Here is a 13,375-nt window from a genome sequence, read left to right on the forward strand (position 1 = left end):
AATGTTGGAGTCTGTTATAAAGGATGTAGTAGCAGAGCATTTAGAAATACATAATCTAATCAAGCAGAGTCAGCATGGCTTCATGAAGGGGAAATCTTGCCTGACAAATTTATTGGAATTCTTTGAGGAGGTAACAAGCAGGATAGATAAAGGGGAACCAGTAGATATAATATATTTGGATTTCTAAAAGGCGTTCAATAAGGCTACTTAAGTTAAGAGCCTGTGGTGTTGGGGTGGTATATTAGCATGGATAGAGGATTGGCTAACTAAAGAAGACAATGAGTTGGGAGAAGGGGGCCATTTTCAGGATGGCAACCTGTAAACTAGTGGAGTGCCACAGGGATCAGTGCTAGGGCTTCAGTCATTTACAATATATATTAATGGCTTAGATGAGGGAAGTGAGTGTACTCTTGCCAAATTTGTGGATGGTACAAAAATAGGTGAGAAGGCAAGTGGTTAGGATGACAAAAGGAGTCTACAAAGGGATTGTAGACAGGTTAAGTGAGCGGGCAAAAAAATGGCAGATGGAATATAATGAGGGAAAATGTGAGGTTATGCACTGTGGCTGGAAGAATAGAAGAGCTGAATATTATTTAAATGGAGAAGGACTGCAGAAGGCTGCAGCACAGAGGAATTTGGGGGCCCTCATGCATGAATCCCAAAAAGGTAACATACAAATTAAGCAGGTAATAGGGAAGACAAATGCAATGTTGGCCTTTATTTCAAAGGGAATGGAGTATTAAAATACGGAAGCCTTGCTAAAACTACACAAAGCACTAGTTAGACCACACCTAGAATACTGTGAACAGTTTTGGTCCCCTTATCTAAGGAAAGATATACTTGGAGGCAGTCCAGAGAAGGTTCAGTAGGTTGATTCTGGGTTTGGAGGGATTTTCTTATAAGGAGAGGTTGAGTAGGTTGGGCCTGTACTCATTGGAGTTTAGAAGAATGAGAGACGACCTTATTGAGACATATAATATTCTTAGGGGGCTTGACAGGGTAGATGATAGGCTGTATCCCCTTGAGGGAGAACCTAGGACCAGAGGGCATAATCTCAGAGTAAGGGGTTGCCTATTTAAAGGAGGAATTTCTTCTGAGGCTAGTGAGGGCTGTAGAAGCTGGGTCATTAAATATATTCAAGGCTTAGCTAGACAGATTTTTAATCAGTAAGGGAATCGAGGGTTATGGGGAAAAGGCAGGAATGTGGAGCTGAGGATTATCAGGTCAGCCATGATCTCATTGAATGGCAGAGCAGACTCGATGGGCCGAATGGCGTACCTCTGCTCCTACGTATTATGGCCTTATCCAGTGCCTTCAGCTATTTCTTGATATCACGTGGAGTGAATAGAATTAGCTGAAGACTGGCATCTGAGATATTGGAAACTCGGGAGATGACCAAGATAGATCATTGACTTGGCACTCCTGACTAAAGCTGATTGCAAATGCTTCAGCCTTATGTTTTGCACTGAAGTGGTGGGCTCCCCATCATTGAGGACGGGGACATTGTGGACTATACTCCGCTGGTTAGTTGTTTAATTGTCCTCCACCATTCACAACTGGATATGGCAGGACTGTAGTGCTTTGATCTTATCTGTTGGCTGTAGGATGATTTAGCTCTGTCCATTGCATGCTGCTTCCACTGTTTAGCATGTGTGTAACCCTGTGTCGTAGCTTCACCAAGCTGGCACCTCATTTTTAAGTGTGTCTGATGCTGCTCCTGGCATGTCATCCTGCATTCCTCATTGAACAAACATTGATCCCCTGGCTTGATGGTAATGGTAGCGTGAGGGATTTGCTGGGCCATGATTGTGGTTGAATGCAATTCTGCTGCTGATGGCTCACAGCACCTCATGGATGCACAATTATGAGTTACTAGATATGTTTTGAATTTCTCCCATTTCGCACGGTGGTAATACCATACAACACAATGGATTGTATCCTCAGCGTGAACTCTTGCCTTCATCTCCACAAGGACTGTGTGGTGGTCACTCCTACCTATGTAATGGGCAGATGCATCTGCAACGGGTAGATTAATGAGCTCAAGGCCCAGTAGGTTTTTATCTTTGTTACTTCAGCACCTGCTGATAATCCAATAGCCTCATGGTCACCGTTACTGCAACTAGCTTTTAATTCCAGATTTCGTAATTTATCGAATCAAAATTCCACCAGCTGCTCTGTTAGGATCTGAACTCGTGTCCATAAGAGTGTTAGCCAGGTCCTCTGGATTACTAGTCCATTAACAACTGGAGGAAGGCTAATGTCAGTGGATTGAGGACTGATCTGGCTCAGATAAACTAGAGTCAAAGATTAACGGATAGAAATGTAATGTTGCAATGGGTGATTTTTAAAGAGGAAATAGCTTCAGCACAGTCTAGGTTCATTCCACAAAGAGGAAAGGGAGAGCAACCAAAGTTAGAGTGGAATGAAGCACAAAATTGGAGTTGGGCTGGGGGGGGGCGGTGGTGCCTGTGACAGATATACAAGTGTGAATCTAAAATTTAGAGAAGTAAAAAAGGGAATAAGAGGAGCAAAGAAACAGTACAAGAATAGTTTGGTAGTTAACATAAGAGGGAATCTAAAGGCCTTCAAGTTAATTAACAGTAAAAGAGTTGTCAGATGAGCTGTATGACCAATTAAAGACAAAAATGTAGGCTGTTCAGCTTAACATTGGTAGTAGGAAAAATAATGGCGTACTAAACGAGAAAGTATTAAAACATCTAGAAACCAAAATTGTAATAGTGAATAAGCAACATTGATCCCAGGAGAGAAAGCCTTATTTGGCAAAACTCTTCAATGAGAATAACAGAGAGAGTAGACCAGGATAATTTATTAGGTGAAATATATCTGAATTTCAAAAAGCCTTCGATAACATATTAATCACATAATAAACTAATAAGTAAGGTTACAACATGCAAAGTTGGGGGCAAGGAGCAGAATGAATAGCTAGCTGACTGGCTAAAAGTCAGAAAGCAAGTGTAGGGATGTAGGGTCGCAATTCCGTGGCAGAAAATGGGAAATGGCGCCCCATGAGAATTAGTGCTGGGCCACTGTTCTTCACAATTCATATTAGTGATTTAGACTTTGGAATTAAAAACACAATTTCTAAATTTGCTGGCAACACCAAATTGGGAGGGATAGTGAACACTGAGGAGACTGTAATAGATTGCAAGAAGACATGAATAAACTTAAAGAATGGACTCACAATTGGCAAATGAATTTCAACGTAGATACGTGAGAGGTTTTAAATTTTGGTAAGGAAATAAGAATCTAAGTGAGATACAGGGGAAAAGGGATCTGAGAAAACAAATTACTATAAGTTGTGCCATAGAACAATAAGGCCATAACAATAGTAAACGAAGCACCAGAGTTTATTTTTAGGGGGATAGAATTGAAAAGTAGAGCTGTTATGCTAAACTTGCATTGAACTTTGGTTGGACTACACTTGGAGTGTGTACTGTTTTGGTCGTCATATTATAAAAGTGATGTAGAGGCACTGGAGAAGGTGCAAAAATGACTTACAGGGATGAGACCGGAACTGAGAGGTTAAATCCATTAGGATGGATGGATGAGCAGGCTGGATCTCTCTCCAGAAGACTGGGGAGTGACAGTACAGTAATTGGACAAAAATCTGTAGTGTTAAAAATTAAAAATATTAAATCACTTTGCCAGGTGATCTGTGACACAATTCCATAATCTACAGTTATGATCAGCGAAAATGACTTTTTTTCCCCACTGATAGGTTTTATTATTGTGGGCAAAAGTATTTAGTGCCTGTGACATTTTACTAGTTTTTTTTTAGTAAATGGTAGACTAAATAATTTATTATTACAAATAATTTTTAAAAATGATAAATTGATGAGATCAAGCTGGGAAAAGGTAAAAACAAATGCTGTTACTTCAGTCATTACTAAAGTAGTTATCAATCCTATATTTGTTCATTTGACAAAGATCCAAGTTCTTTTTGAATTTGTAAATCAGTATTGTCTTGGGAAATTGAGGATATATGAGTAACCAATGAGAAACATCTTGATTTTTCCAGTTCACTGCAAAAAAGCACAAGCGCAATTCCTCTGAACATCTCTGTGCTCCATCATCATTGTTTTCGCAGCATCCTGATCAAGTTAGTATTTTATTTTAATATAAATTATCCTGAAATACCCTTTAGTGCAAATATATCTCTTAAATTTGTATAAATTATATTTCCTGATTCGAGTTAGTCTGAATGAGCTTAATGCTTTTTTACTAATAGCACTTTATTTCAATAAAGTTTCAGCTCCTCTGAGGGCTTTTCTATTTGATCTGGCATTTACTTTGTGATTGGATAATTCTCAATATGATTTAGTATGATAGAATTATGGAGTCCTGACGTGCAATTCATTACAATATGTATGTTGTTATTGCAAAAGTATTTCAGTTTGAATATCTTGCTGGGTAAGTCATTGGCCTACTAAGTAACGATCAAGTTGATGTTTCCACTGTCAGTGAAGCAGATGTGTCATTGATGTAGCAATTGTATAAGTTTTTTGAGCTGAACAGACAGGAGATTGGTAAAGATGTACCTCGTACTTAAGGCAAACTTTGCTTTGCTAATGGGGACACAGTGCAGTTAAAAGCATTTGTATAAATGAATGGAATTTTCTGTATTTCCCTCCAGTTTCTGATTATGTTCTATTAAAACATAGCGAATTTCAGCAGATTTTAAACTATGATTAATTATATATCATTGATGTTTATCATTCCTCTGAATTGTGCTGGAGCTTGTAGAAATTAATCATTGTCCAGGTTGTACTGCATTATGTTTGGCACTAAAATTGCTAATTCATACTGTAAAACAGTTTTTGTAGTCTTGGTTGATGTTGTGTTGATTCATTCATGGTTTACTTACTAAATAATAACCCTGCATTTTTCTTTGTGTCAACAATTTGCATAGTTAAGTAATTTTCAAATTCCAACAAAAAAAAACCCAACTCTCTTACTACACAATTACCTTACAATATAGTTTACAACAATTTAGTCATAAAATTATTGCACTTAGAGTGTAGTACACGGTAAATCATTTCTAAAGAAGTTAGAGTTTTTTTTTAATGATTCATTTACGGGATGTGGGCTTCACTGGCTGGGTCAGCGTTTATTGCCCATCCCTAGTTGCCCTTGAGATGAGCTGCCTCCTTGAACCGCTGCAGCCCATGTGGTGTGGGTGCACCCACAGTGCTGTTAGGATGGGAGTTCCATGGTTTTGACCCAGTGACAGTGAAGTAACGGTGATATGTTTCCAAGTCAGGATGGTGAGTGACTTGGAGGGGAACTTCCAGGTGGTGGTGTTTCCATCTATCTGCTGCCCTTGTCTTTCTAGATGGTAGTGGTTGTGGGTTTGGAGGGTACTGTCTAAGGATATAAATATATTCACCTATTGGTAATTTTAAGCTATCAAACAAGTGAAAATACTCTGGATTGGAATTTATTGCATTATGATCCAGTTTACCTTTAACTTCGTAACTTGCAATTATTGCATCAAAGGGCTTGATTGAAATTTGACCCCTCATATGGTGATACCTCCCATTTCAATGAGGCCTTCGATCTTGGCTATTTATTCCTAAATCAACAGCATTTCAGCCTATCATGTTAGAATTCACATTCTCTCAAAGTCATTGAACTATTGTTACTCCAATCCCCTGTGGCTGTTCTTTCTGACTGCACTCATGGTACACTACTTTCTTGCACTCTTTGTAGTATTCAGCATGGTCAAGCATCACATCCTCCTCCATCATCTCAGCTCTGTGATTCACCTCTGCAATACTGTGCTCATGTCCAGCACAACCATTATATTACTTACAATGGCTTTCCCATCTGCAGTTGCACAGTGTGGGTGCTTTCTATTTTAAAAACTAGCAGGGAGAGTGTGGAAACTTCATTTAAAAAAACCAAGCGGGAACAGTGTGGTGACTTCATTTTTTTTTAAAAAATGAGAGGAGAGAGTGTGGAGACTTCATTCTTAAAAAAAAGTGGGGAGAGCAGCTGATTGGTGAGAATTTCTAGTCTTTAAAATTTAAGGTCTGTAGTTTGTGTTTAGGTCTCTAGTCCTTATTTTCTCTTTCTTAAAAATAGCTTGTCAACCGGGGTGTAAAAAAAAAATAATTACAGTAAACTGTGAGGAAATCTTCAAGTGTAAAGAGCAGGGATGCTAGAACAATTAATTTGATTAAATTAAATATGGGGGGGCATAGATTTAAGGTAAGGGGTAGGAGGTTTAGAGGGGATGTGAGGAAGAATTTTTTCACCCAGAGGGTGGTGGGAATCTGGAACTTACTGCCTGGCAGAAACCCTCATAATATTTAAGAAGTATTTGGATGTGCACTTGCAATGCCATGGCATACAAGGCTAAGAGCCTAGTGCTGGAAAATGGGATTAGAATAGTTAAGTACTTGTTTGACCGGCGCAGACTCGATGGGCCGAAGGGCCTTTTTCTGTGCTGTAGACCTCTATGACTCCATGACGATAGCAGGACAGGTGATATGTTGCTGCGGTAGCATCTGGGTGCTGCTGAACGCCAAAGTGATCCAGATCCACTGGATGATGGATCCATGCTTGCAGCTCGAGGAACTTCGTATCTGAGTTGAGGAGCTGGAGCCCGAGCTGCAGACATTGCGCCACATCAAGAAGGGGAAAGTTACCTGGACACTTTGCTCCAGGAGGTGGTCACACCCCTCCAATTAGATAATTCAAATTTGGTCTGTGGTCAGGGACAGGAGGGCGTGACTGTGGGTGAGGCAGGTATGGGGACACAGGAGGTAGCATTCGAGGACCCTCAGCCCCTGCAGTTGTCCAACAGTTTCAAGGTTCTTGCAAGTTGTGTGGATGAGAGCAGGGACTGCAGGGAGGATGAGCAAACTGACCATGGCACTGTGGTACAGGGAGCCATTCAAGCGAGGGGTAGAAATAGGAACGTAGTAGCGGTCGGGGACAGTATAATTAAGGGGATACGCACTGTTCTCTGCAGCCGTGAGCATGAGACCCGAAGGCTGTGTCGCCTGCCCAGTGCCAGGGTTAAGGTCATCTCAGGGCTGGAGAGGAACTTGGAGTGGGAGGGGAGGGATCCAGTTGTCGTCGCCAACATTGGTACCAACGACACTGATAGGACTAGGAAGGAAGCTCTGCTGAAAGAATTTGAACAGTTAGGAGATAAATTAAATTAAAAAGCAGAACCTCCAAGGTAATAATCTCGGGATTACTACCTGAGCCACGGGCAAACCGGCATAGGGTGAATAAAGTCAAGGAGTTAACTGCGTGGTTCAAAGATTGGTGTGGGAGGAATGGGCTTCGGTTAATGGGGCACTGGCACCAGTTCAGGGGTAGAAGGGAGCTGTTACGGTGGGATGGGCTTCACTTGAACCATGCCAGGACCAGTGTCCTGGCGAATCGAAGAACTAGGGCTATAGAGAGGGATTTAAACTAAATGGAGGGGGCGGAGGGGGGATAACTAGGCTTACAAAGCAAAAAGGATATGGCAGCATTGCAGCACAGCTATTTAGGTAATGATACCCACAGTGTGACAGGATGGGACAGTGTGTACAAACATTTAAAAAAAGCAGCAAATAGGGTCAAAGGGGGGGAAAAATGGTAAAAAGGCAAAATTAATGGCTCTTTACTTAAATGCATGTAGTGTTTGGAACAAAAGAAATGAATTAACGGCACAAATAGAGGTTAATGGGTATGATCTTACAGCCCTTACAGAGATATGGTTACAAGGTGATCAAAGCTGGGAACTAAATATTCAGGGGTATGTGACTTTTTGAAAGGACAGGCAGGAGTAAAGGATGGTGGGGTAGATTTGTTCGTACAAGATGGAATAAGTACGGTAGCAAGAAATGATCTTGGATTGGAAGATGTAGAATCCATATGGGTGGAGGTAAGAAATAACAAGGGAAAGAAGACACTAGTGGGAGTAGTCTATAGGCCCCCTAACAGTAGCTATACTGTAGGACAGAGAATGAATCAGGAGATAATGAGGGCATGTAAAAAAGGCAGTACATTAATCATGGGTGACTTTAACCTTCATGTAGATTGGAAAAATCAAATTCGCAGAGGTGGCCATGAGCAAGAATTCATAGGGTATTCAGGACAGTTTCCTAGAACAATCTGTTGTGGATCCAACCAGGGATCAGGCTATTTTCGATCTGGTCATGTGTAATGAGGCAAGTTTAATAAAAGATCCCCGAGGAAAAAGTGACCATAACATGATAGAATTTAGCATTCAGTTTGAGAGTGAGAAACCTGGGTTGCAAACAACTGTGCTAAACTTAAATAAGAGTAATTACAAAGGAATGAGGGCAGAGTTGGCTAGAGTGGACTGGGAAAGGAGCTTAGCAGAAAAGACGATTGATGAACAATGGCAAACGTTTAAGAAAATAGTTCATGACTCACAAGAAAAATATATCCCAGTGAGGAAGAAGGATTCTAGGAATGAGATAAACCAGCCATGGTTAACCAAGTAAGTTAAGGATAGTATCAAATTGAAAGAAAAAGCATACAATGTGGCAAAGATTAGTGGTAAGCCAGAGGGTTGGGAAAGTTTTAAAAACCAACAAAAGTTGACTAAAAAAGTAATTAAGAGGGAGAAAATAAACTTTAAGGGTTAAACTAGCAAGTAATATAAAAACAGACATTAAGAGATTCTTTAAATATCTCAAAGAGAGAGGCCAAAGTGAACATAGGCTCCTTAGAGAATGAAGCTGGGGAAATAATAATGGGGAACCAGGGAATGCCAGAGGAGTTGAATAAATATTTTGCATCAGTCTTCACGGTAGAAGACACTAATAGCATTCCAAAAATGCTAAATAATCAAGGGGAGAAAAAGGCGGGTGGGGGGAGGAGATAAATACAATAACTATCACTAGCTAAAAAGTACTAGGGAAACTAATGGGGCTAAAGGCCGATAAGTCTCCTGGACCTGATGGGTTACATTCTGGGATATTAAAGGAAATAGCTACAGAGATAGTGGATGCACTAGTAGTAATCTTCCAAGAATCCTTAGATTCTGGAAAAATTCCAGAGGATTGGAAAACTGCCAATGTAACACCCTTATTTAAAAAGGGAGGGAGACAAAAAACAGGTAACTATAGGCCAGCTAGCTTAACATCCGTCATTGGGAAAATGGTAGTCTATTATAAAGGAAGTAATAGCAAAGTATTTAGAAATGCATAATATAATCAAGCAGAGTCAGCATGGCTTCATGAAGGGGAAATCATGCCTGACAAATTTATTAGGATTCTTCGAGGAGGTAACAAGTTGGATAGATAAAGGGGAACCAGTAGATGTAATATATTTGGATTTCCAAAAGGCATCCAATTAGGTTTCTTTTTAATTCATCCACAGGATGTGGGCTTTGCTGGCTGGGCCAGCATTTATTGTCCATCCCTAGTTGCCCTTGAGAAGGTGGTAGTGAGCTGCTTTCTTGAACTGCTGCAGTCCATGTGGTGTAAGTACACCCACAGTACCGTTAGGAAGGGAGTTCTAGGATTTTGATCCAGCGACAGTGAAGGAACCGCAAATAAGGTTACTTAATAAGGTAAGAGCCCATGGTGTTGGGGATAGTATGTTAGCATGGATAGAGGATTGGCTAGCTAATAGAATACAGAGTTGGGATAAGGGGGGCATCTTCAGGATGGCGACCTGTAACTAGGAGTACCACAGGGATCAGTGATGGGGCCACAATTATTTGCAATATATATTAATGACTTGGATGAGGGAAGTGAATGTTCGGTCACCAAAATTGCGGATGACACAAAAATAGGTGTGAAGGCAAGTGGTGAGGATGCCACATGTCTACAGAGAGATATAGATAGGCTAAGTGAGTGGGCAAAAACTTGGCAGATGGAATATAATGTGGGAAAATGTGAGGTTATACACTTTGGCAGGAAGAATAGAAGAGCTGAATATTATTTAAATGGAAAAAGAGAAGGACTGAAGAAAGCTGCAGCTCAGAGGGATTAGGGAGTCCTCATGCATGAAACCTAAAAAGCTAGCATGCAAGTTAATAGGGAAGGCAAGTGAAATGTTGGCCTTTATTTCAAAGGGAATGGAGTATAAAAATGCGGAAGCCTTGCTAAACTATACAAGGCACCAGCTAGACCACACCTAGAATACTGTGAACAGTTTTGGTCCCCTTATCGAAGGAAAGATGTACTGGCATTGGCGGTAGTCCAGAGAAGGTTCACTAGGTTTATCCCTGGTATGGAGGGATTTTCTTATGAGAAGAGGTTGAGGAGTTTGGGCCTGTACTCATTGGAGTTTAGAAGAATGAGAGACAACCTTAATGAAACTTATGAGATTCCTAGGGGGTTTGACAGGGTAGATGCTGAGAAGTTGTTTCCCCTTGTGGGGTGAGCCTAGGACCAGAGGGCATAAGAGGTTGCCCATTTAAGACAGATGGGGAGGAATTTCTTCTGAGGGTAGTAAATCTGTGGAATTCTTTACTCCAGAGGGCTGTAGAGGCTGGGTTGTTAAATATATTCAAGGCTGAAATAGACAGATTTTTAATCAGTAAGGGAATCGAGGGTTAAGGGGAAAGGCAGGAAAGTGGAGTTGAGGATTGTCAGATCAGCCATGACCTCATTGAATAGTGGAGTGGACTCGGTGGGCCAAATAGCCTACTTCTGCTCCTACGTATTATGGTCTCATGGTCTATTTTCTCTAGTCCATCCTTAGTTATGCTGATACCACCCAAGCTCTACCTCTGCCACTAACCAAATTATATTACCACCACTTCTGTGTGATTGTCTGTCAGCATCAAATAGAGGAGCTATCTGCAATATTATAATCGAAGCTGAAGCCGTTCTGTTCAGCTCCTGCTAAAAAGCTTTGTACCTTATTACTTGATTCCATCCCCCTTCTTAGATATGTGGTAATGCTGAACCCAATGATGTGTGGACTCTATCATATTTGATCCTAAGTTAAGCTTCAAACGCCACATTCTAGCGTATGCTACCTTTTTGTGCTATTGCAACATTCTCCATCAATACTGTAGAAATCCTTACCCAGAACTTTGGCACTTCCAAACTCACTTGTACCTGCATCCAATTCCCCTGTATCTTGAAGTACAATTCACATGTGGGTTGCAAACTTTTCAAAGATTTGCTGTTTTATCATTCCTGCTGTCAACAAACTTCAATGGCTCACTTTAGTCCAAAGGGCAAATTTAAAATCTTTAAAGTTGTCTATATTCCTCCATAGCCTGTCACTCCCTACTTCTAAAACCTCCTTTACCTCACATGTGAAGACATGTTCTCTGTTCCAGCAACTCAAACCCTGCCTCCAATTTTCTCTCCACATTTGGCCATTAATCTTATCTGCAATCTTTGGAATCCTTTACTGGCTGCTTTTTACCTGTCTCTATTCTCTCAAGGGAATCCTTATTTCTTTAGCAAAGATTTTGGTGGTCATCTGGAATTCTTTTCTTTCATTGTTTGGCTTTTGGCTTCACTATAAAATGACAGGCAAGTTGCTGTTCTTGGTGCATTTGGAAATGTTTTGCTGCTTGTTTAGGTTTTAAGAGGGCTTGAAGTAGCAAAAGTATTATAGAACCTGGCTGTGACTATTTAAGCTTTGAACCAGAACGGAGAAGGAGAATGTCAGTATCTTGGACAAGGCGAACAATTATTGCCCACTCCTAATTGCCCTCAAGAAGCTGGTGAGCTGCTTCTTGACCTACTGCAGTCCTTATGTGTGAAGATGCTCCTACATTGCTGTAACAGTAATGTAGGAAGTTCCAGGATTTTGACCCAGTGATGATGAAGCAATGGCAATACATTTCCAAGTCAGGCTGGTGTGTGACTTTTTTTATTCATTCACGGGATGTGGGCTTCGCTGGTTGGGCCAGCATTTATTGCCCATCCTAGTTGGCCTTGGGAAGGTGGTGGTGAGCTGCCTTCTTGAACCGCTACAGCCCATGTTGAAGAGGATCTTGGAGGTGGTGGTGGTGGTGGTCCCATGCACTTACTGTCCTTGTCATTCTATGTGGTGGAGATCGCAAGTTTGGAAGATCCTGTCAAAGAAGCATTGGAAAATTGCTGCAGAGCATTTTGTAGATGATGCATACTGCAGCTGTGGCACGCGGTAATGCAGGGAGTGTATGTTTAGGGTAATGGGTGATGGAATATGGAGTTTGAAGCTTAACTTAGGGTCAAATATTGTACAGAGTCCACACATTATCGGGTTCAGCATTACCACACATCTAAGAAGGAGGGTGGAATTAGGTGACAATCAGGTGGACTGGTTTGTCTTGGTTGGTATTGAGCATTTTAGTGTTGTTGGAGCTGCACTCATCCAGGCAAATGAAGAGTATTCCATCACAAAAACAAAAATTTCTGGAAAAACTCAGCAGGTCTGACAGCATCTGTGGAGAGAAAGACAGAGTTAACGTTTCGAGTCCATATGACTCTTCAGAGCTAAAGAGAAGTAGAAATGTGATATTCCATCACACTTCTTCCCTCATGCCTTGTAGATGGTGGAAAGGCATTTTAGAGTAAGGAGGCGAGTCATCCGTTGTGGAATACTCAGCTTCTGGCCTCCTCATGGTACATAGAGTATTTATCTGGCTGATCCAGTCAGAGTTCTGGTCAGTAGTGACCCCCCAGGATGTTGATGAAAAATTTGACCATACTAAGCTCGCTGAATGTCAAGGCAATGCATTGTCTCTTGTTGGGGATAGTCATTACCTGGCACTTGTGTGGCACAAATATTACTTGTCTCTTACCAGCCCATGCCCGAATATTGCCATGGTCTTGCTGGACGAGGGCAGAGCCTGCTTCAGCACCTGAGGAGTTGAAAATGGGACTGGATATCAGGCAATTGTTCACAAACGCCCCCATTTCAGACATTATGGAGGGATGATTATAGATGAAGCAGCTGAAGGTAGTTTGGGTTAGGACACTGTCCTGAGGAACTCCTGCAACGATATCCTGGGGTTGAGATGATTGGCGTTTGTGCTTGGTATAATTCCAGCCCATGGAGAGTTTTCTCTGATTCCCATTGACTTCAATTTTACTAGGACTCCTTGATTCCATCCTCAGTCAAATTCTGCCTTGATGTCAAGTGCAGTTGTTCTCAACTGACCTTCAATTCTTGTCCATGTTTGGATCAAGGCTGTAATGAGATCTAGAGCTGAGTGGTCCTGGCAGAACACAAACTAAGCATCATTTAGTTGGTTATTGGTGAATAGTTAACATTCAGTAGCACTGTCAATGACCACTCCCTTCGTTTTTGCTGATGATTGAGAGTAGGTTCATGGAGTGGTAATTGGCTGGATTGAATTTATCCTACTTTTTGTGGACAGGATATACCTGCCAACTTCCATTTTGTTGTGTAGATGACAATGTTG

At 41.2% G+C, this 13,375-nt stretch overlaps 1 protein-coding gene across 4 annotated transcripts in view; it reads left to right on the forward strand.

The window, feature by feature from the left end:
- Positions 1-13,375, forward strand: part of arhgap12b (Rho GTPase activating protein 12b) — a 247,237-nt gene that overhangs the window by 153,533 nt on the left and 80,329 nt on the right. For 2 of the 4 annotated variants that reach the window (XM_078537661.1, XM_078537673.1), the window contains one exon: positions 4,040-4,120. The exons of the other annotated variants lie outside the window; for them this stretch is intronic. In XM_078537661.1, the coding sequence (XP_078393787.1) occupies positions 4,040-4,120 (81 nt within the window). The remainder of the gene's footprint in view (positions 1-4,039; positions 4,121-13,375) is intronic. 4 annotated transcript variants of the gene reach the window in all.

Source organism: Cetorhinus maximus, chromosome 3, assembly GCF_964194155.1.
Source record: "Cetorhinus maximus chromosome 3, sCetMax3.hap1.1, whole genome shotgun sequence".
Lineage (NCBI taxonomy): Eukaryota > Metazoa > Chordata > Chondrichthyes > Lamniformes > Cetorhinidae > Cetorhinus > Cetorhinus maximus.